At 40.9% G+C, this 23,240-nt stretch overlaps 1 protein-coding gene across 1 annotated transcript; it reads right to left on the bottom strand.

Moving 5' to 3' along the window:
* Positions 1-3,985: 3,985 nt before the first annotated feature.
* Positions 3,986-20,980, bottom strand: si:ch211-156j16.1 (uncharacterized protein LOC564557 homolog). Its single transcript, XM_061809306.1, has 4 exons — positions 20,560-20,980; positions 10,037-10,426; positions 9,576-9,684; positions 3,986-6,813 (listed from the first exon to the last, which is right to left on the bottom strand). The coding sequence occupies exons 1-4, from the start codon at positions 20,978-20,980 to the stop codon at positions 6,807-6,809; spliced, it is 927 nt and encodes a 308-aa protein (XP_061665290.1). The 3' UTR covers positions 3,986-6,806.
* Positions 20,981-23,240: the final 2,260 nt, after the last annotated feature.

Genomic DNA, 23,240 nt, shown 5'->3' with positions numbered 1-23,240 from the left:
ACTTTTTTCTTTTCTTTTCTGGGCAGGAAATTATAAAAACATTTCTTCAGTCAGAAGTCAAGTTAGAAAACATTACAACATACAGTGTAAATTGCATTATTATTGGTCATAATAAAAAGAGTTTAAACACACTTCTAAGTATAAATCACAAATTTGGTCACGGTTGACCTAAAATTGCCATTAAAGATTATCCACAGCAGGTTTGTGTGTGAAATGATAGATTTTGATGAATGAGTGTGTGTATGTGTGTGTGTGTGTGTGTGTGTGTGTGTGTGTGTGTGTGTGTAATGAACAGAAGATATGTCTTACTTGTATCTATCATAAATCACATTTATTTCTTTATTTAGTTTTGTAGATGTGACACATGTGTGAGGACTCTTTTAATATACAATCCAGTGGTCAAACATTGATCAATTAGTTGACATCCATCCATCCATCCATACATACATACATTTTCTGAGCTGATTTTCCTTACAGGGGTTACGGGAGTGATAGAGCCAATCCCAGCTGTCATCGGGCCGGAGGCAGGGTACACCCTGAACTGATTGCCGGCCAATCACAGGGCACATGGAGACAAACAGCCGCACTCACAATCACGCCCAGGGGAAATTTAGCGTCTCCACTGAATGCATGTTTTTGGGATGTGGGAGGAAACTGGAGTGCTAAGAGAAAACCAGCGCCACAAAGTTAACTCTAAAGCACCAAAAACATAATATGTACACGTACATGTGATCACTTGGTTTCAGATAAACTAATTGCCTTGTTTAAATAACTGGAGGAAGAGCAATTTATTCCCACTCTAGAATAACAGGCAGTGGCCTGTAAACGCATGCACATACACAGAAAAAGAAAGAAACAAGAAGAAAGAAAGAAAAAGAAAGAAAGAAGAAGAAAGAAAGAAAGAAAGAAAAAGAAAGAAAGAAAGAAAGAAAGAAAGGAAGAAAAGAAAGAAAGAAAGAAAGAAAGCATGCACAACGTACTGGCCACAATTATGGTGAGCTTTTGCACATATTTTTACGCACAACACCACAAAAACACTGCATTTTGTAATTAAATAGATGTATCTACATGCATAAACCCGTGTTGAAAATCTGACCGAGGTGTGCACATTTACCGGCGTTATGATGGGACTGTTGTTTGTTTTTACATAAAATAAGCTTAGCTCTATGAGAACATTTGTACAAACGTTTGACGACGAGCCCACCCAGGAAGTGACTCCACCCTGTCGTGATGCACAGAACCCCCCCCCCCACATGCTCCCCTACCCCACCCCTTTTTTTTTTTTAGTTAAAGAGTTGAGCTTGAGTGCATCCCCTTCACATCTGCCCCTGTGAAAAGCCTCCATTGTTCCCTGCGGTGTGAGGAGAGAGGCTGAGCTCAAGGCAGTCATGACGCTGGCCCACGGCATTGGGCGGCTGCCTAAAACCACAGAGGGGAGCCTGCAGACACAGAGCATCACTGTGCCACTCACAGCCGACTGTTGGTGCCCTGCCTCGGCCCAACGGCAACATATAAAAATGTCCACAACACGATATTAAAAAGAGAACGAAAACACACCAAACCGTCAATGCAGCCCAGCGGGTCTAACTGACTCAACGGCTGCTTGCCCTGCCAAATTTGGCGGCACCCTGAAACGAGCCAGGTTATTAGGCACGAGAGTTTTTTGCAGGGCAAAAGCCGTCTTGAAATTATTGGGTTTCAAAAGACACGTGAAGTCTTCTGTTTTGGTGTCGAGGCAACGTTTTCAGGTGATTGTGGTCATTTGCAAGTGTTCTTGAAAAAAAAAACTACCAAAACTTGAAGCATGTGTACAGTAGATGGACTGGTGATACTAAATTGCAAATATTTCAAGTTTTTATCAATTGAGTTTTATCAATTCCCATATGTCACACAAATGCAAAAATGAAGTACATATGTGCTGCCACCGTGGACGGAGATGATCAAGTGCCACTATGTGGAGGCGGAAAGTGTCACGAGATTCACACTACTGTAATTTCTCATGTATAATGCACACCCGTGTATAATATGCACCCCCAAATTTGACCTCAAAACTCTGGAAAACCGTTCTACCTACAGTATATATAACGCATTTTTACAAAGCATGATTTTACTTCAGCACGTATCAAAACACAAAATATCTGTGTTTTGTTAGTTTTTTAAAGTACAGCCAATGTTGGATGCTTTGGAGACAAGGTGAGAGGGAGCAGACTTCAATGGTTTAGACATGTTCAGAGGCGAGAGAGTGAGTATGTTGGTAGAAGGGTCCTGAAGATGGAGCTGCCAGGCAAAAGAGCGAGAGGAAGACCAAAGAAAAGGTTGATGGATGTTGTGAGGGAGGACATGAGGACAGTGGGTGTTAGAGAGGAGGATGCACAAGATGGGCTTAAATGGAAAAAGATGACACGCTTTGGCGACCCCTAATGGGACAAACTGAAAGAAAAAGAAGAAGATTTTGAAGTTAAGCACTTTATTTGAACACCTAATGCTTTGTTTTATCTATTTGCTTTTATTTTTAGATTTACTCTCCTACTTTTGAGTAAATGAGAAAACACACAGTTGTGCTCATATGTTTCATTACCCAAGCAGAATTTGTAAGCTGTATACAATTCTTTAAAGAAAGACCAGTCAAAACACAAATTGAATGAATCTATTAAGGATTTCAGAAAAGGTAGCAGGGTGGACAACTGGTTAGAGTTTCTGTCTCACAGTTCTGAGGACCGGGGTTAAAATCCCAACCCCAGCTGTGTGGAGTTTGCATCTTCTCACTGTGCCTGTGTGGGTTTTCTCTGGTTTCCTCCCACATCCCCAAAACATGCATTGATTGGACACTCTAAATTGCCTTTAGGTGTTATTGTGAGTGTGACTGTTGTCTCTCTCTGTGTGCCCTGAGATTGGCTGGAAACCAGTTCAGGGTGTACCCCGCCTCCTGCCCTTTGATAGCTGGGGTAGGCTACAGCACTTTCGCGACCCTTGTGAAGATGAGTGGCTCCGCTAATGGATGGATGGATTTAGGAAAAGCATTATCATTAAATTAAAATTACCATAAAGAAATTAATGATGGTCATTGTTCAGTCAGATTAAAAAATCTAAATACATTTCACAAATACTGCCTGGGTATGTAAAAGTATGACCACAAGCGTATGGTAGATGCAGCCCATGCAGTCATAAGTACAGTCATAAGTACCCCTGTCGTATTAGAATCAAGTGTTGGCTACACCTTTTTCATAACCTCTAGGTGGCAGTGGTATACTGGAATTAAAGTGTACAGCTTTTTCACAACCTCTTGATGACAGCATAGATTTATAAAATACCAAAGCCCCCCCCCATACCATATTATATATACATATATAATGTGCACTATTGACATTTGACAATTTTTGGAGGAAAAAATATGCGTTATACGCAAGAAAAAAACTACCACAGAATTCCTTCCAACAGTGTTCCCCAAACTTTACTGAAGCCATGGGACAGAAAAATCTGATAGGGCAACACTAAATAAAAAATGCACAAAAACCTTATACTGTACACTAAAACAATTATGATCTGATCTCAATTTACTCACAAATGTACTATCTCGGTGTGAAATCCGGGACTGTGGAGTTAAACATAACATTTTGTTACATGCTTGTGAGCCTTATTTTAAAAGTATGTGAACATATGTCAATGGGAGGCAATGGGCCACTCACAATATGTAATTCTCTTGGTCAACATCAGGTTGTCACACTACATGGATCCATCCAAAAAAACTAGTAGGCTTTTTATTTCGGCAATGTAGAGCTAACATAGGGACAAATCCTTGGTCGTGAATTGTCACACTACAAGAAATTTTGTTGTTCCTGACAAAACATCAGGCCTATTCTGGGAAATTGGCCACGATAACTGGGCCTGTAGAGGGGCTGAAATCTTGTTGTCTGATCTCGGTATAATTAATAATAGGACGAGGATTTGAAGAAGCGATTCAAACACACAAAAGGTGATGCTTTGCTGTTTTTATGATTTTTATTTTATTTTATTGAAACAATATGAACAGAAAGGAATTAAATAAAAGACTTTAAATCAGTCAGACAGCACACATTACATCTGTTGGTAATAATGGCACATGGCAAAGCAAGAGGATGGAAAAACAAAACACGTCGTTGCAAACATTTGCTGTGTCTTAAAGCCTATTCATTCATGATTACATCATTCAGTGCACATTACGCAAGTTTTGTAAAGCAAGCAAAGCCAAGCGGAGAATTAATTATTTGTACACCCTTTTATGCATAGAAAAAAGAGAACAAAGCAGGCCTGTTCCACTTCAACTCAGTTTGAAGACTGAACGGCCATTCCGCTTATCAGCGACTACAACAGCGGATATGTGTGAATCTTCAACAGTATAGCAATTTGTTTTCAAGAAGAGGTGTCAATTGAAAAAGTACAGTCGGTTCACATTGATCATGCCCTCTAACACGGCTCTAATCTACCAATGTCAGTGGCGCAAACCCTTCTGCTAAATATCACATATGAATTGGGCATTTTTTAGATGTCAGTGTCAAAGGATTGAGAATGTCACGTTTTTTTTTTTTTTGTTTGTTTGTTTTTTTACCATAATTCAACTCTGGACTATCTCAGGCCATTTATGCACCAAGTGCTTTATACAGTTGGGCAATGGAACGTCAGCGACTCAGGATAAATGAAGAAATGGTTGCTAATTGGTCTGGATGTGCTGCATGTCTCCTTGTCACTAACGCGAGTTGACGCAAGCGCAACATCGGTGATAATGGAGTCGTGAGAGGTCAAATTTGTAACCATCGTTACTTATTCACTAATTTTCTCTTTCCTGGTTGCTTGGTTACAGATGTTTTCTTTTATTCATTTTGCTTTTTGAGACACGAGAGCAAACATTCCCTAGAATATAAATCAACACACTTCCCGTTTTTGCTCTAGCCCATTTTATTCTCCTTGAAGCAAGAAGTAGACTTCTTGAAAACAAACTTCCACAATGTTTTCATTTATTCATTCATTTATTCGTCTTCCATTTTGCTTAGCAATCAATATACCAGCTATCTTCGGGCAGGAGGCAGGGTGCACCCTGAACTGGTTGCCTGCCAATCATAGGGCACATAGGAACAAACAACCATTCGCACTCCCAATCATATCTAGGGGCAATTTAGAGTCTCCAATGAATGCATGTTTTTGGGATGTCGGAAACCGGAGGGCCTGGAGAAAACCCGAGCAGGCACGGGGAGAACATGCAAACTCCACACAGGCGGGGTCGGGATTTAAACCCCCATCCTCAGAACTGTGATGCCAACGACCTAAACATTTCCGACAACCGTGGTGCCTGTTTTCATTCATGTATTTGCTACTTTTTTTTGCATTTGAATCACGAAAGCAAAGTTCCCATCGCTTTAGAATGGATAGAGTTGTATCACGCTTGAGCCCTTCTTCTCTCTATCTAAAGTCCTCTCCTACAGGGAAGTGGCCTGCAAGCTCACAAACAGAACGACACACACACACACACATGCACACACAAATTCAACACTCTATATCATTTCTCCTTTTGCCATTTGAGTCAATATCGACTTCTTCCTTGTAACAGATTGTTTTGGGTTAACCTAAAGTCTTCTCTGAGCCTTCTTAAACCAGGATGTGGACTGCTAATAACTAAGGAATCAACACAAATTTGACATCACATGGTTTTCACTTTTGTGAAGGAAATGGATTTGCCTTTCTGCCCTCTAAATCACATTAGAAGCATTTTACTAGCATGAATACGTAAATTGGTAGGGTCCTTTATGTCAATTCCTAAAGTCTTACGTCATTCTTTTACAACCGGGGAGAAGTCTCTAGCCAATGAGCAGACACACAAATTCCATGATATTTTCTGTGCTTGCCATTTGAGTCATGATTGATACTTCCCCTTATCATAAAATTGGTAGCGTCCATTTTAGCTTCCCTTAAATCTTGCGTAATTTTTGAACCAAGAAGTACGTAGAATGATGACTAAAAAACAAACAAATATGGCACACTATATTGTTTTTAGCTTTTGTTAAAGACATTACTGTCTCTTTTTGCCGTGTGAATCCTGACGAAAGCATTTTCCTCACACTTGAATGCATAGTATTTTTTTAGAGTCTGCTTTGGTTAATCCCAACTCTTGTCAATCTTCTTGAACCAGGAAGTAGCCTGCTAACTAACATACAAACACAAGTATGGCACTCCATAATGTTTTCCACTGTCGTTAAAGAAATGTGTTTATCTTTCCGCATTGTAAACTACAATTTAAGCATTCACACTACCCCGGAATGCAAATTGGTAGGCTCCTTTTTATTTATTTCTATAATCTTAATGTCAGTTTTCTTGGACCAGGACATAGCCTAGCTCACAAACTGGCAATGGAAGTTTCCCCATCCCAGAATAAAAATTAAGAAAACACACACACACACACACACCCATGTAAACTAATCTAATCACTACAGTACATCACTAGAGCGCTGATGCCAGTTCACATCTTATTGTGAAATTCCTTTGCTCATTGTGTTAATATCAATCCCTCCATTGGCGTTGGCGTCATGGAGGTAAAATCAGCGGGATGTCTCTGTCTTATATACAGTACAAATCATACATGCTGTGCACACAGACTACCCTCACATCTTTTTCTTTGGGCAACAGTTCTGAGTCCTGCTTAGAATCATTAGGTTCTGGCGTTACAATTATTTTTTTGTTGGTTCGTTTTAATGATTGTATACAACGTCACAGTTCAGTAGTTCAGATTTTCCAGAACTTTGACGGCTCCTGCTGCTTGGCCGTCTTCGTCTTATTCTTCAAGGGCTGAGGAAGAGAAGGAGAGAAACAGTCACCTAGGAGGTAAGATTCCAAGGGTTCTTTCTTTAGCAGTAAGAGAGTATGGTTGGTGAGGGGTTTTGTAAGTTGACCCTGAGGGTCATCAGCGATACGTGTGCAGTTCAGCTATTACTGTTAGGAGGCCATCTGTCAAGTTTATGTATTGTGTTGTGGCGTGTGTTATGTGTGCTAAAGAACAGAACAACACGAATGTATGAGAGTATAAATACATTTGCCTGACTTTTATTTGTCCCTTTGGAAGCCAAAGAAAACATTTTTTCAACAGAATTCTAGAAACAGGTCAGAAATAGACAATTACAGGGAAATGCTTGATGTTGACACTTGGCCATAGGGAAATCAAAATTAGAGGATTACGTTCACTCAGGACTAATGATCATGTTTGTGATCAGATGTCCAATTATTGACAACTCCATCCATCCATCCATCCATCCATCCATCCATCCATCCATCCATCCATTTTCTGTACTGAATATCCTCACTAAGGTTGCGGGTGTGCTGGAATCTATCTCAGCTATCCTCGGGTGAAAGCCAATGAACCTGAAACTGAACGGGTTGTCAGCCAATTGCAGGCCACTGCTCTACAGCTCCAGCACTCCTGCAACCCTCATGAGTATAAGCGGCTTAGAAAATGGATGGATGGGTATTTTATGTATAATGAACTTTGAGGTTTGCCCCAAAAAGGTCATGTCAGCTCTTCATACGATCTGCGCTTACGAAGTAGCCCTCAGCGTCAAAGAGGTTGGTGACTCCTGCTGTAGTGTGAAGGAGGAGCGGAAGGTATCATATGGGGGTGGGGAAGTTGGATCACAGAAGGGATTACAATGGACAAAAGTGTGCATGGACGCAGTAGAGTCTGCCCAGAATTTCTGTTAACGACCCGGCTAAATTTAGTTCCTATCTGACATTCAAAGCTTTTCTCTCAGTCAAGATGCAGCACTTCAACATATTTCTTTGACACCACTTGTGATTTCCACTGGGCTTTGTCAGCATCTTCTGACATACAGTGAAGAAAACAACTATTTGAACACCCTGCTATATTGCAAGTTCTCCCACTTAGAAACCACAGAGGGGTCTGACATTTTCATCGTAGGTGCATGTCCACTGTGAGAGAGATAATCTAAAAAGAAAAATCCAGAAATCACAATGTATGATTTTTAACGATTTGTGTGATACAGCTGCAAATAATTATTTGAACTCCTGTCTATAAGATAGAATTCTGACCCTCTGAGACCTGTTAGTCCGCCTATAAAAGTCTACCTCCTCTCTATGTATTATTCTGAATCAGATGCACATGTGTGAGGTCGTTAGCAGCATAAAGACACCTGTCCACCCCATACAATCAGTGAGACTCAAAGACCAAAGAGAAGTCCAAAGACACGAGAGACAAAATTGTACAACTCCACAAGGCTGGAAAGGGCTACGGAGAAATCGGCAAGCAGCTTGGTGAAAAAAGTCCACTGTTCGAGCAATCATTGCAAAATGGAAGAAGCTAAACATGACGGTTAATTTCAATCGGAGTGGAGACCCATGCAAGATATCACTTCGTGGGGTCTCAATGATCCTTAGAAAGGTGAGGAATCAGCAGAGGACTACACGACAGGACTTGGTCAATGACCTGAAAAGAACTGGGCCCACCGATTCCAAGGTGACTGTTGGTAATACACGAAGACGTCATGGTTTGAAATCATGAATGGGGCGGAAGGTTCCCCTGCTTAAACCAGCACGTGTCAAGGCCCGTCTTGAGTTTGCCAATGACCATTTGGATGATACAGAGGAGTCATGGGAAAAAATTCTCTGGTCAGATTAAACCAAAATGGAATTTTTTGGTCATAATTCCATTCACTGTGTTTGGAGGAGGACGAATGATGCGTTCCATCCCAAGAACACCATCCCTATTGTGAAGCATGGGGGTGGTAGCATCATGCTTTGGCGGTGTTTTTCTACATATGGGACAGGACGACTGCACTGTATTAAGGAGAGGTTGACAGCGGCCATGTATTGTGAGATTTTGGGGAACAACCTCTTTTCCTCAGTCAGAGCATTGAAAATGGGTCATGGCTGGGTCTTTCAACATGACAATGACCCGAAGCACACAGCCAGTAAAACCAAGGAGTGACTCCGTAAGAAGCATATCAAGGTTCTGGCGTGGCCGAGCCAGTCTCCAGACCTAAACCCAATAGAAGATCTTTGGAGGGAGCTGAAACTCCGTGTTTCTCAGTGACAGCCCATAAACCTGTCTGATCTAGAAAAAATCTGTGTGGAGGAGTGGGCCAAAATCCCTCCTGCAGTGTGTGCAAACCTGGTGAACAACTACAGGAAATGTTTGACCAAACAAAAGCTACTGTACCAAATATTAGCATTGGTTTTCTCAGGTGTTCAAATACTTATTTGCAGCTATATCACACAAATAAATCATTAAGAAAATCATACATTGTGATTTCCGTATTTTTCTTTTTAGATTATCTCTCTCACAGTGGACGTGCACCTACGATGAAAATTTCAGACCCCTCCATGATTTCTAAGTGGGAGAAGTTGCAATATAGCAGGGTGTTCAAATACTTATTTTCTTCACTGTATTGGGTTGTTTCCCAAAGAGCACAACTTTTATGTTTTTCAGCAAATAGCTAGGTATAAGCGAATTTGTCACCTGTGAACAAGGAATACCACCAAAAACCAAAGCATTTTGTCATCCAGTCAACAATGTTTTGAAGTTGAGGCAAGGTACTCACGTGTATTTTCCCATCCTCTTAACGACAGCAACCACCACAGAGATGACGATGACCACTGCTAAAAGAGCGCCAATCACGATGCCGACAACCTGGCCTGAGCTCAGACCTTCTGTAGGACAGAGGTCAAAGTGTTAGGACAGTGAATCGCAAACATTTTCCAACAAGAGCCACCTGGGAAAAAATGCTTATCTCTCTATCACCAACCTTCCCTAGATTAAAATACATTATCCAGTTTGATCAGTAACACTGCACTCAAATAGAGGAAAATAACTACACAGTACTGTATTGCACAGTTAAATAAGAATTTTGGTAAAAGATGAAAAACAAATGGTTCTTCAAGATGAAATGCAATTGTATTGAGCTAAAAATTCCAAAACTGAACTGTGTGTGAACTTTGGCAGTGATTCTTTTGCGTAGCACCATTACGAATTGTCCGCCTCATTCGCTGATTCATTGCTTACCATCTGTGTCATCTTCCACAACCACCTCGTTGAACGTGTCAGTCTTGACAGCTTCCGTCCACTGAGGGATGACCTCAGCATCTTCAGGAGCCTGCGTGGGGACATTCTCCACAACAGGGGGCTCAGTGTTAAGGAGTTCAGGGGCCTCCGGAGCAGCCGGAGCGGGGCTATCGGTTTCAACTTCATTCTCCTCAGTGCTGTGCGTCACCTGAGGAGAGGGCGCTTCGGTCGTGACCTCCATCACATCTTGTTGTTCAATGGTCACTGGGTGGGTTGTCAGAGGACCAGTGACCACGTCAAGCTCTTTGTTGGCTTCTGTGGTGTCCAGGGTGACCTCAGCTACGGAGTCAGTCGCTAGAATGTCATGGCCTGTAGGGAGGATTGTGGGGCCTGGACAGAAAACATTTAGACAGTTGCTGTTGCTGTTTTCTGTTGACAGTTTAAAAAACTTGACAAAAATTATATGGAAAAACAATAGACCGATGGGGATTCTATATTAAGGGCTAGTGGGACAGATGGTACTGTTTTTCTTTCTTTCTAATACTGTGTGCAGTTTTTAGACATTTGTGATTCACTTGTAAATATATTGTGTCCAAATGAAAAAATGGCTTTTCCTAAGATTGTACTGATACAGGTTTATTAGACTACGACTGTGTTCCACGTTACGAAAATATTTTAATGGACTAAATATACAACAGCCTTAATCATTTTCAAATGTGTTGGAAAAAAACAAGAATAAACGCAACAAATTCCACGTAGTCCGGAGCAGTCACATTCAGACCTGGAATCATTTTTGTGATTTTGTACTCAATCTTATTTAATTTACACAGACAAAACAACAGTATAATTGTACTTTCCCAACGCGACATGTGAGGCCCTTACAATATACAGTAGATCCGAGGCTATGCTGTGTAGCGTGAAAATGTGTTCAAATGATTGCTCGCATTATATTGGTCACAAGTCAAGCAAGTCTCTGTGGGCCTCGCAAATCTTTGGGTAACCCGAGTGCGGCCACTCGCTTGGGAGCTGCAGACCTTACATACCACTCTTCTCCCCTTACTGCCCTCTTGGACAACTTAAGCCTTGTGAGTCAATGTATTCATTGTTGGACTGGAACTGCCATGATGGCTGCCTGCCTCGTGTGTTGGCCTGCACTCCGACAAGCCCGACTCACACCAAAGTGATCCCTCTCAATCACCGCCATCGTTATGTCCCAACAAAGCTGCGATGTCAGCAAGGAAGCAAAATGACATTTTGGCCCGGAATAACTAGTCATTATATAAAAAAATGAAATCCTGCTTTGAAGATAGAAGGGCAAATGATGTTCATACCCAGATCTCAATCCCATTAAGAACTTGCAACCCAAGTAATTGATGCACCCCCAAAATGTTACGACATAAAAACTTGAAATGCAATATACCAGAAATGATGACCCCAAAACACCCCCACATCATTTCAAACTCGCCTCACATCATCACCACTAGAATAAATGGATTATCGATGATTTCATTTAAAAAATAAATGCGTGAATACACATGGACATGAAGTGAAGCCTCTATTACTTCCACTAACAAAACGGCAGAATCATAGCGCCTCCCTGACAGATAAAGATTATAGTCCCACAGAAAAGATGGATCAATTGAACATACGTTATTGACAGCAATTACTACTTTCCTATTAAACAGGGCTTTTGCACTAGCTCGTGGAAAATTAAAGCTTTATAGAAAAGGGCAGAAAAGTGCTAATAGGTGAGGGATTTTAATCAAACAGCTGAGTTTAGGTTCCACAGAAAAACACACAAACAAGTGAATTTGTGGATAGAAAACCATGAATAGACAGTGGTTTTGTATGAACCGTTGTATTCATTTGGGGGAGGGGGGTAATATCCAGGTTATTATATAATATCATCTAATCTTTGAGAATTCACAATGTATTTTTGTGAAATGTCGATGGGTGGCACCCTCGTGAGAATAGGAAAGGGAAGAATAGATGGACATGACTGCATCAATACATCGCCATCGGCAAAAGGCAGCCACCTCACCCCGTGATGTCACGAGTCACATTTTCAAGCACTCCCCCCATCCTGTCTTCACGGCTCTGCGCCTCCTAACATGCCACATCCTCTGCTTCATTTCCTGTGCAGGCAGCCACCGCCGCACCAGTTGATGAGCGAGGAGCGTGCGGGGAGCCTCCTATTAAGCCTCCGCACTTGAAACATGTGGCATTGTTCAAGGGCAGGGCCACAACTGGATAATTTGTAGTTCTGGAGAGAAAGGCAGGGAAATCCGGGAATATTTTAAAAATTGTCTGCTATCTTTTCAGTGGTGACCGCCCATAAGCGAGTACACATTCACTGTTTCTTTCTTTCTGATCCATGTTTTATATTTGATTTTAGAGTGAATTCTAAAATAACTTATCAGAATCAAGTTGTACTATTACTTGGGACTATACGTGTTCATTGATCTTGACAAGTGACACTTCAGTATACGTTTTGCGAGCAATGAAATGTGGGCCATCTGAGATTCATGCATTAAAACAATGACTTTTTATCATTGTGGGACTTATTTCACATTATATATATCAGACAATTTTACTGTGGTGACCCCTAACGAGACAAGTCGAAAGAAAAAGAAGAATGACTTTTAATAGTATAATTCTAGTATCTTAACTTTACAATATTTTTCTCTCGTTATTAGAAGCTGGAGGTTATCCCGGGTGATTTTGGGAGACCACACCCTGAATTAACTAGTCACGAGGCACATATGAAGACAGTCACATAGAAACAGAATAGGACTTTATTGGGGACTTGATTGTTTAGTACTAAGTTTTTCCCCCTTTTCTTTCAACTAGGGGCCACAAGCAATAACCTACATTGTGTTGAAGTCAAATTGCTGTTTTTTAATAGAAGGAGAAATGGAAAGAAGGAAAATAGCTGTGTCTTGTCATTCCATATGAAAGCTAAGTGCGTCTTGTCACAGCTTTGACGATGGCCGTGCTTTGCAGTGAAACGGAATCTTCCATTATGAGTTTTGCAGCTGTGTGAAGAAATGCATTTTTTCCTAGTCTTTTCATCAAGCTCTGCGCTATGAAGTCGCCTAAGCTCAACCTGATCATTACCCCTCAATAAGCCAAGCTCCATCCCTCCATGTTCAACATCCTCGCGACCACAACTGAAAGCTTGGCCGGGACAGCGCCGCATCCAAATGAAGGCGGGTACATTTCAGCTGCACCAAAATTACGGACTAAACTTTCCACTGGAAAGATGTTGGCCTGAGCCGACTTCTTCTCAATGAAGATGAGGAAGGAGGGGGAAAAAAAACATCATCCTTGACTTTCTCACTGCACAGATTGAGAATAGGTTCACTAAACTTGGTCTCAGCAACTGTGCAATGGGTGATCTTGTCTGACAAAAAGTGCAGCTATTTCCAGTCATGTACCGACCGGACGGCGGGATAAATAGAAAACGGCATTTGTTCCCATTGAAAAGGAGGTTGGGCTTCATTTGAAGCCTCAGACTTTTTGTCTGGAATGCCTGTAAGCAATGATAAAATGGCCTTGCTCTATGTTTAATCACCCAGCAGACCCCCGCTAAAAAGTCACTTCATTATGTGCTCACTTCCCACAATTAGCTCTTGAGTAGTATTTCCTCTACAAAGTGCCGGCTTCGGTGGGTGCACACAGGCGCTGAGCTCAGTGGTGCATACATCCCTTCTGCTCTCTATGCCTTGTAATCTACATGTTGCCAGTCTTCCTCTGCCGCTCCCTGAGGAGTACGCCGTCGCAGCTGGAGACTTGCAGGAGAGCAGGAAGTGGGAGCGAGCCCCGTTTTCCTCTCACGTGACGTCAGACCCCTTCCATTCAATAGAGGAAGACACCAATCAATAATAACAATTAAGTGGGTGTAATCGTGTTTAGCTATTAACAAATTCACCTCTTCACTGGGAAACCTATCCCCAGCTATTGGCTAAAACACTGTTCATTGTTTTGTGCTTTTTTTTTTTTTTTTTTTTTTTTTTTTTATTAAAATCCACAAAATGCTTCAAGATAACCCCAAAGGACTGACTAAAAAGGAAATGGTGTCAAGAAAGTATGTCAAACCTCAACTGAGAAACAATCCTTGCATTCTGGAGAGGACCTAAGTTTCAGCCTGGGTTGATATTTTAAATGACAGTTTCCACAACAGGTCCAGACATACGAGTACTTCCAGAGTAAGTTTTTCTTTTTTAAAATCAGCCATTTATTTTTAACAGATCAGTTTGAAATAAAAATGTACTCTTCTGTGATCATAGTTTGGGGTCTATCTATGGTTATAAAGTGTCAGAATAGGCAATCAGCAATCGAATACTCAGGGTTCAGGCTTTTCTGTAATATTAAATCAAAATGAATGTAAGTCTCAAAATGGTCTCAAATGGTCTTAATAAAGGTCTCAAAAATCAAAAGACTTCACTTCAATGCTTACAACTAAGCGTTCCAACGAAAAGAATTCAAGCGAATCTAAAAGTAGCTCTAGAAAGACTCAGGATATTGACCAGGAGCATGGAAACACAGATGGCCAGGAGCTGCTAGGAGTGAAGATGCTGACTAACCCCTGCTGACTAACCCCCAAAATATTTGATTGGTCACCAGAATCTGAAAAAAGTTTCAAAATTAGACGCATATGCCTATGCATCACTACATGTGAAACTACTCATCTTGATCACATGACTCGCTAGTAAGAAAGTAGGGACACAAGCTAACAAAAAATGAATAAAAGGCGAGAAAACAGATTCTTCTGAAAGAGGAAAATATCAAACGATGGAAGTGACAAAGAACCAACAAGTTTCAAGAAGAGAAAAACTACACTAGGAGACAATATCAGCAGCTTGACCTCAAACCCTGGTTTAGCGCTTCTGATGACTCTCACACATCAGGCCCGGTCTGCATAATATGTGGTGACAGGCTCGTAAATGAGGCAATGAGGCCTTTAAAACTGCCCAAAAAGGCCCGAGTATGTAGCTCCCATTTCCAGCACCCGATATATGAATACAACAACAATGACCAAAACTAAATTACGGAAAAGATTGTACATTCTCGAAACAATACTCTTTGAGCTTCACCTTCTCCCATTACCCTAAAAAGGGAGTGAAGAGAGACACGTGTTGGGCTCTCACTTTTTACAACAACTACATTCTGTGTAATTGTGAGCTCGGCGTTGATCCGCGGTATACAAAATTGATTGATGCAAGATTTCATTTGCTTGCAAATTTTGTGCCAAAAGAAAAGAACTAATGAAAAGTTTTTTTTCACAGGCAGCTTCAAGTGTCTGCATCTAAACCGGGACTATTGAGTAGGTAGGATGAGACAATCTCGGTCGAGACAGGAAAGAAGGGAGAATAACAGGCTGCCTCCAATACAATCAGCTACCAATGAGCCCCCCTCCCATCTTGAAGTCACAGTGCTGTCTGGGAGGCGTGAGGGAGTGTGTGTGTGTCTAACCTCAGGAATGTTTTTCGGGGCTGTACAAGAAAGACACCCCCCCCACACACACACATACACTACTCTCCTAAAACAGTAGGCGTTAGTCACCACACTGTGTCGTGCCATGCACCGTTCTCCTTGGACCCAATTCCAGTCATAATTTGTGGAACATTCTCAGCCTTGTTGTTATCACAAAATAAAAAAAAGCTCCAAAGAGAAGTTCCACCTGGACGCTATCATCTCCAACTGGTAGCAGGCACAGCAGACCTTTTCATCTTGTGACTAACACATCTGAAAACAAGTACTGGTACCACTGGCCATGAGACACACAGGTAGTAAAACAAAAACAAAAAAAAGAAGAAAACAATACATGGAGGTTCCACTCCTCTGGGAAGACCTTTTATCCATTGTTCTAGAGGCTCATTAATGAGGAAGAGGCCTGCTGGCTCGTATGATGAATGTACGATGAGGTTCTCTTACAGCAAAATATCCAAGCATGCCTTCTTGTATCTCGCATGGGGCACGTGTGGACATCTGACTTGGAAAATTAACTTTCAACACGTAAACTATGACACATTGTAGAATAAACTTCCTTCTAAGCTAAGATGTGTTTCTTCAGTGGCCAGTTCTAAAAAGCGGTTGGCAGACATTCCAATAACATTACATTGGTTTACTTTTTTTCAATTTAGATTTCTTTTGATGTTTTGGTGCTTTTTCTTGTATTACAAAAATATTATGATTATGTATTTCACATACTGTATGTATGATGGTATAATCTCTCTAAAGCACTTTTTGAGTGCTCTCTTTGGAAGATTCTACATAAATCTAATTTAGTTACTTACCGTATTTATTCATTATTGAATTACAAGTGACAGTGACAGTCTCCATCTCTCTTTTATTTTTTTATTCCTCTTATCCTCATTAAGTAGACAGGTGAGCTTCAACCTACATCAGCTGAGTTTAGGTGAGAGGCAGGCAATACACTGGACTGGTCGCCAGCCATCACAGAGCACATAACATGCATCTATTTGTACTGTGGAAGGAAGCCAGAGTACCCGGGAAAAAAACAGTGCAATCACAGAGCACGCAAAGGAAGATGAGATTCAACCCCCCCCCCGTGATATATATATATAGAGAGAGAAAATTCAATTTTTGCTGCCAGATATTTAATTTCAAATTTCCATCATATTTTCCTTCTGCTACGTCGATACTGTGATAGCTTGTACTGTTGTGGCAAAAAAATCTGAATAATTTTCTATCATGACTACATCTAATCTGACATCATTCCCGTCACAATTCACAATGATTCCCATCATCACTCTTTCTGCTGCATGCTCAGCCACACAAAGTGACATCACAAACAGTTAAGTCATGCTGTTCTAATAATGGACGTGGTTCTGGTCCAAAGATGGCTGTCCAGTGACTGCCAGTCAAGCAGCAAGAAGACGGTAATTAGAAAATCACTTTCCCCAAATTGTTTGTACAGTTCCAAGTGTACACAGAATTGGCCAAAAAATCTTGGTCAGATGAAAAATAGAGTTTCAAGAAAAACAACAGGTTTAGAATAAGCTTCTTAATCAGTCTCTAATCCAAACTCCACTCCTGCACACTGTGTACAACACACACCAAATTGAATACCGGCAATCTGTTCCTAAGTCTGCAGCTCACTTTTTCCCCTCCACCCCTTGCTCCACACCTCACTCTGCAACACACGTACAGGACTTGCCAGACACGAGATACAACTGTGGTCAGTCGTGTACATCTATTCAATTCTCCATCTTTGGCCTCCACTGAGTTCTTTTGGCTTAACCTTTGCTCTGAGTAGTGGTCGAACAACACTTTACAGCCAAGCCTTTTTATGTTGGCCATTTAAGTCAAGTAGGGTCACGCCTGTTTCGAAGACGACCCAATTTCCATTAAAGTCAGCAAAGCCCTGTTTATTGGATACCTTTGAAAGATCATCTTGCACTGTTATTGTCTGTAAATGTTGAATCTGTTTATTTCCACTCACAAATCCTTGCGTGTGGACTCGATGATTGTGATGTGAACCGCAATTACAGCCAATCAAGAGCAGCCAGTTGTGTTGAAATACAAATGACAGGGAGAACCCAGTCCAACCAATGAGGTTATCACAGAAGCTAACAGTTAGCCTACCTTCTTCTATTTCGTCTTCTATTTTTTCTTGTTCTCCTCCTCCTCTTTCCATTTTTCATTATATTTTATGCCCCGTGTCACCAGGATACCTTTCACAGCTAAGTATTTGTACTACAACAGATATGGTTACTGCATGTACATGGTGTGCTGTGTCATTCTGAGTAGACCACGTTAAAAGCAGTCAACACAGGACACAGATTCTTCCCTCTTGCCATCAACTTCTTAAACAGTTGGCCATTGTCTTCAGATTGTAGTCACATCGCTGTCGGTCCAATTATCCATTATTTGTCCACTCACCATTCAGCACTACCTGCATATCCGTTGGTGACCAGCTCTGGCCACTCATGTGCCTGAGTAGCATCTGCACCATTTGTACAATGGTCACTGCGCCAGACTGCTTCGACTTGTAATTTCGTGTTGCTCAACATTTCTTGAAATCTCAGCATCATCTGCACAATTGTCTTCTTAAAAAACGTAGCGGCATTAGCACAATTGTTTTTATGGTTTTATGTCTCAAAAGCACAAGAGAAAATACAGAAAATAAAAATGATTCTCATTCTGATGGCTATCAAGAAAGTGTTGAGATTAAGATTATTCATGAAAGTCATTACATTTGCCACATGTATGTTTTTACTCTGCTGAGTGGCGATTAAAAACCTTAAGCTAACAAATGAAGGTTTCATTATTGCTTGACTATTGCTATTTTTACGAGTTGCAAAGGAAGACAAAAGCACTTTCATCCCATTTTTTTTTATTTTAAATCATCCATGAGCCATTTGTTAACAAGAGTATATGTTGGACAAGTTTAAAACCATATTGCATCGTCTGCATGGCACTCTTCTTCTAGTTGGTTTTAGTATTGTAGTTTATGCTGAATTTATGGTTTTAACTACAATACAGTATAAATACAAAAATAGTTATTATTAACTATAAATTATGGCTAAAAATAATAATAATTTTGACCTAGTTTAGATAAGAGAACATTTTAAAGAAATTCAAGTTAATTCAATCATGTAAAAAGAACAGTTCAAAGGGATCATTAAAAGCTTTAAATGAGCTTGACATTCATGCCCATTATGAATCTCTCAAAACTTATGACAACAACTGCATGCGCTCATAATACTTCAGTCCCTGTGTTCCCTAAACACATGTCTCTTTCTCCCAGTGAAAGGATCGTGAATGTTTTCTCCCGCACGGAGCCTCGGTGCCAGCCTCATATTTGGAGTATGAGCGCCACATTTGAGTCATTTCTAAAAGCGGGCCGATGACCAAAGGGGCCGCTGACCTCTCCCTTCAGCAGCCAGATGGGACGGCCATGTTATTAGCCCACAGAGGCAGACAAAACTCATTAAGTGCGAGACAGGAGGAGGGAAGAAAGGAGGCAGGCGGTGGCCGTGGGCTTTCACGGGATACACAGGCGCAAGCGTTTAAAACGTTTAAACGTGCAGATGAGCTGATTTTTGTTGTTCTTTTTCACTCTCCCTTGGGGAGTAGAGAAACAGCCACATTTATTGATAGATCAATTTCACATTGCCTCCTCCAAGAACCGTGATGTATTAACATTTAATCAAACCAAAGGGGTGGCAGAATTCTTTTTTCATGTTTGCATGTGAAGCTAAATGATATATTTTGTCCCAAGTTGATGACCCTTGTGTGTTCTAACCCAAAAGGCCAAAAGGCATTTGACCTGGAAGAGGACATTTTTAACTGCAAATAAAAAAAAAAAAAACACCTAATGTATACAGGCCAAGGAATAGTTTGTGATTATAAGGGGGTGCGATTCCCGTTGGAAGCCCATATGCTCGCCCACCTTCCCTATACAAAATGCCGATATGCCCTGTATATAATTGTCTATTAATAGAGGGGAAAGGCATGAGGTTGCAGAGCTCCTCCCCTTACATCCCTCCCTCCTTCTCTCTCTCTCTCTCTCTCTCTCTCTGCTCTCCCAAGGCCTGCAAATTAAATTTTTTAGAAAGGTTCCTAATTTGTTTGTAAACAGGTTTCTACTGAGCATTTGGCAACTACTAAACAGTTCAAAACAACAAGAGATTACAGGAAACCATGTGGGCTGACTATTCAGCAAGAATTACACAAAGTCTATTCACTGTATCTCATGACTTCAGTGGAAAATCCATATTATTATATATTATGAAAAAGAAATGATGTTGCACCCTTAGAAAGACTTAACAATTCATCTGTTTTGTCTCATTATGGTTTTAGGTTGCCAGAGCCTAGCCCAGCTGTCTTTGGGCAAAAGGCGAGATGCACCCTGGAATGGTCGCCTGTCAATCAAATGGCACATGTAGACTCGCCATATTCACACTCACATTGACACCTGTGAAAGATTAAGCGTCTTTAAAAAAAAACAAACAAAAAAAAAACACTCACACATAAGCACGGGGAGGACATGTGAACTCCAGAACAGGCCTGAGAAAAATTCGGACCTAGGACCTCTCAACTGTGAGGCAGGAGTCCAAATGCTAATACACCCTGTGGCACACATTTAGATTTTTTTTTTTTTAAATAGCTTAGTAATGAGCTCTTTGTCATTAGAAAAAAATGACAGAAACAATGATTTCCAATCATGAACATGGGCACACTATTTGGCAACTTTTGCCATACTTATCCAGCCAAGAGGCAAAATAATCTCAATACAATGGCATTTTCTCACTGTTCTCATCAAATGACTTGGTCAGATAAAGATAATTAAATCTTGAAACTGTAACTACAGTGGTATCAGATTTTAAGCACATCATAAGGGTACCCCTGCTGTAAAAGTGGAGACAAACTAGATTCAAGCAGACAAAGAGGCAGCGTGGGCACATGGAGGCAGCAAAAGGCTGGACGCAGCATGCTCATGGCAGGATGGCCACTCAACTTGTTTTTGAGTGAGAGAGGAAAAGTTTACTCACTCGCATGTGTGAAGGCACAGAAGGCCAAAAGAAGCAGCAGTTGAACATTCATGGCGGTCAAGTCTGGTCCCTTGCTTGAATGATGATGGCACGGCAAGCGGATGTCCTCGCAGCGCCAACCGCACACGTCGTATTTCACAGGGTCCCCACTCCCCACAGACAAAAGAATGAAAAGTAAAGGGCCGAGGTCCAGATGGAAGCCCTTAAAGTCAGGATATGAGGGAGGCAGTGTAGAACTTGAAGGAGGTTGAGGAGAAAGACTGGTCCACAGCAGACAGAGAGAAAAAGGGAGATTGTGAGCTGTGAGAGGAGGAGGGGTGTGGGCATTGGCTGTGTGCTGGTGGGTTTTTGTAAGGGGGCAGGTTTGTGTTGGGAGGAGGCTGACTATGAAGAGGTGGTTCACGCCCTGAAAAATAACCATGCACACAAAAACACACACACTTGTCTTTTGAGATGATTCTGAATGAATGGCAAGTTGAAGAAAGATATGCAGCAGCTAAAATATGGGAGCACATATTGTATTTTTGCTTCACTTTGTTAAAATTCCTCCATTTGCCCTTTTTTATTTGTTTATTTATTTTTTGCCCCGTGGAACCTTTCTCAGCTCTCCACAGAAAATCTCACCTTATCTTTCTATTTCTGTTTTTCTCAAAGCTTCCACAAGGTGGCATAAAAGCCCTGACTCAATGGTTGACCCTCAGCCACTCAATTTGGGATTTTGTTCAAAATGTGAGCCATCACTCGGCTGATATTTTGTTTTGACTTTTGAGTGCAGATTTCAAATATGAGCACTGTGTGGTGGTAGTGAATTTAACTCACATAAAAATGAGCAGACGTTTGGAAAATGTCAACCAAAAGAGGCTTCAAGATTGTTATTGTCCCGCTCAGCTGAAGTTTAGTGTCAAAATATTCATAAAAGAACAAGAATTACCCCTACTACGTTTAAAACAACCACATAGCTTCACCTTTTAGCCCATTTTTATTGTTATCGCTTCTTCACATCTCATATTAGTGCTACATGGAGGCCGTCACCTTCTTCTTTTTTCAACATTTAAAGCCTGGATGGAGAGAGGTATAAAGGAATTTGGACTTAATCTCTTTTTGATAGCAATTTGAATTCCAGTTTGAAAGAATGACAGAGAAAGGCTTGGTTCTTTTGAGCACCTGGAGATTAAAAAAATCACCCGGAGATCTAAATTCACTCCAGCTACCTTGGACGCCATTCAGATGATACTCCCAAAGGAGTTCTTATTCTTGTTGGCAAGGTTCCCATACTAAAACGTTACTGAAAAGGCAAAGACAGATTCAATAAAAGATCAATTAAATATTTTCATCATGCCTCGATTTACCTGGAATTTGGCACACTTACTCAAACAAAAAAAGGTATTGCCGCCCCCCCCCCCTTTTTTTTTTGCATTGGTGACTATCTCACCTCTCTGATTGAAACAAAACTGCATTGATAAGGCGCGAGTTGTCATCTCAAATCACTACATATATTTGTTTTGGAGACAGTAATTTAGAGGAAGACTTGATTGCACCAAGATATTAAATCATCAAGAATCTCGCTCTGACCAGTTTTCCCCATCATTTAATAGGCTTGCGAGTGATCTTCGTACTTTATAATGGATCTGTTGGGCTGATGGCTAAAACAGCCATTAGTATACAAAATGGACAAAAGGGTTGACAAGACATAACTTTGAGGTGGCTTAGTGGAGGATACACCTAGGGTTACTATTGTTCCATTCACTCTTACTTGTTGAGCTGCATTTGTAAGAAAATCAATCCAGGCCAAGAGAATTCAGCAGTTTGTCAGCTAGAACGTTGGGCTGAATTGCGTTAGACGTTGGCGAAAAAGCCAACAAAAGCAGCTTACATGGTTCTTACTGCCTTCAAGATCCCGATGAACAAGATAAAGTAAGGTACTTGTGGCATCTTATCCACTTCTATTGTCTCTGGAAGCAAACTGAAGTGGGTCAAGAAGATGTTCAGTTTTAACTATAATTTGTGCTTTGACACATTTTTCAAATTGTTCTGTCACCATGGAGGTCGACGCCACGGGACAGAAATCATTCTTTGTCGTGGGATTGCCGTGGCAGCTGGCACCACAAGATACCGCTTTCATAAATGAGGGTGTCACACTCTTCAAAGAGAGAGACTTGAAAAATAAAATTTAAAATAGAACTTAGCTGCTCAGCACAGGTCTTTAACAGGCAACCACTAATACTGTCAGAATACAGTGCCAGGGTTTTTTCTCTGTTTATTCTTCTTAAAACACTTAATAACATCATTCTCTCCAAGAAAAATAATCTGGGCAGGAGCTGACATGAGGGAATTTACCTTCTCAACACCTTTGTTACTAAAATCACAGCAGTCCAATCTTAGAAGTCAAATCAGAATTGCAGCAAGTGAGCTGAACTTTCTTCCTGCTACAATCTTTGTTTCTTCCCGCTACATTCTTTGGTCTTTGGTCATGATTTAATTTTGTTATTACCCTGTAAAAATACACATTCCATTTTTTTTTCTAAACTCCAGATGTAACGTTGGTCATTATGGCCACAAAGCTTCATTTTAGTTTCATCAGACCATAGGACATGTCTCCAGAAATAAAGATATTTGTCTTGGTGTAGCTTTGCAAACTGTAATCTGGCATTTTTATATTTCTTTAGCAGCAATGACTTCAT

This window comes from Syngnathoides biaculeatus, chromosome 2, assembly GCF_019802595.1.
Source record: "Syngnathoides biaculeatus isolate LvHL_M chromosome 2, ASM1980259v1, whole genome shotgun sequence".
NCBI classification, from domain to species: Eukaryota; Metazoa; Chordata; class Actinopteri; order Syngnathiformes; family Syngnathidae; genus Syngnathoides; species Syngnathoides biaculeatus.
Note: the sequence above shows the minus strand (reverse complement) of the source record. Positions and strands in the feature narration are given on the sequence as shown.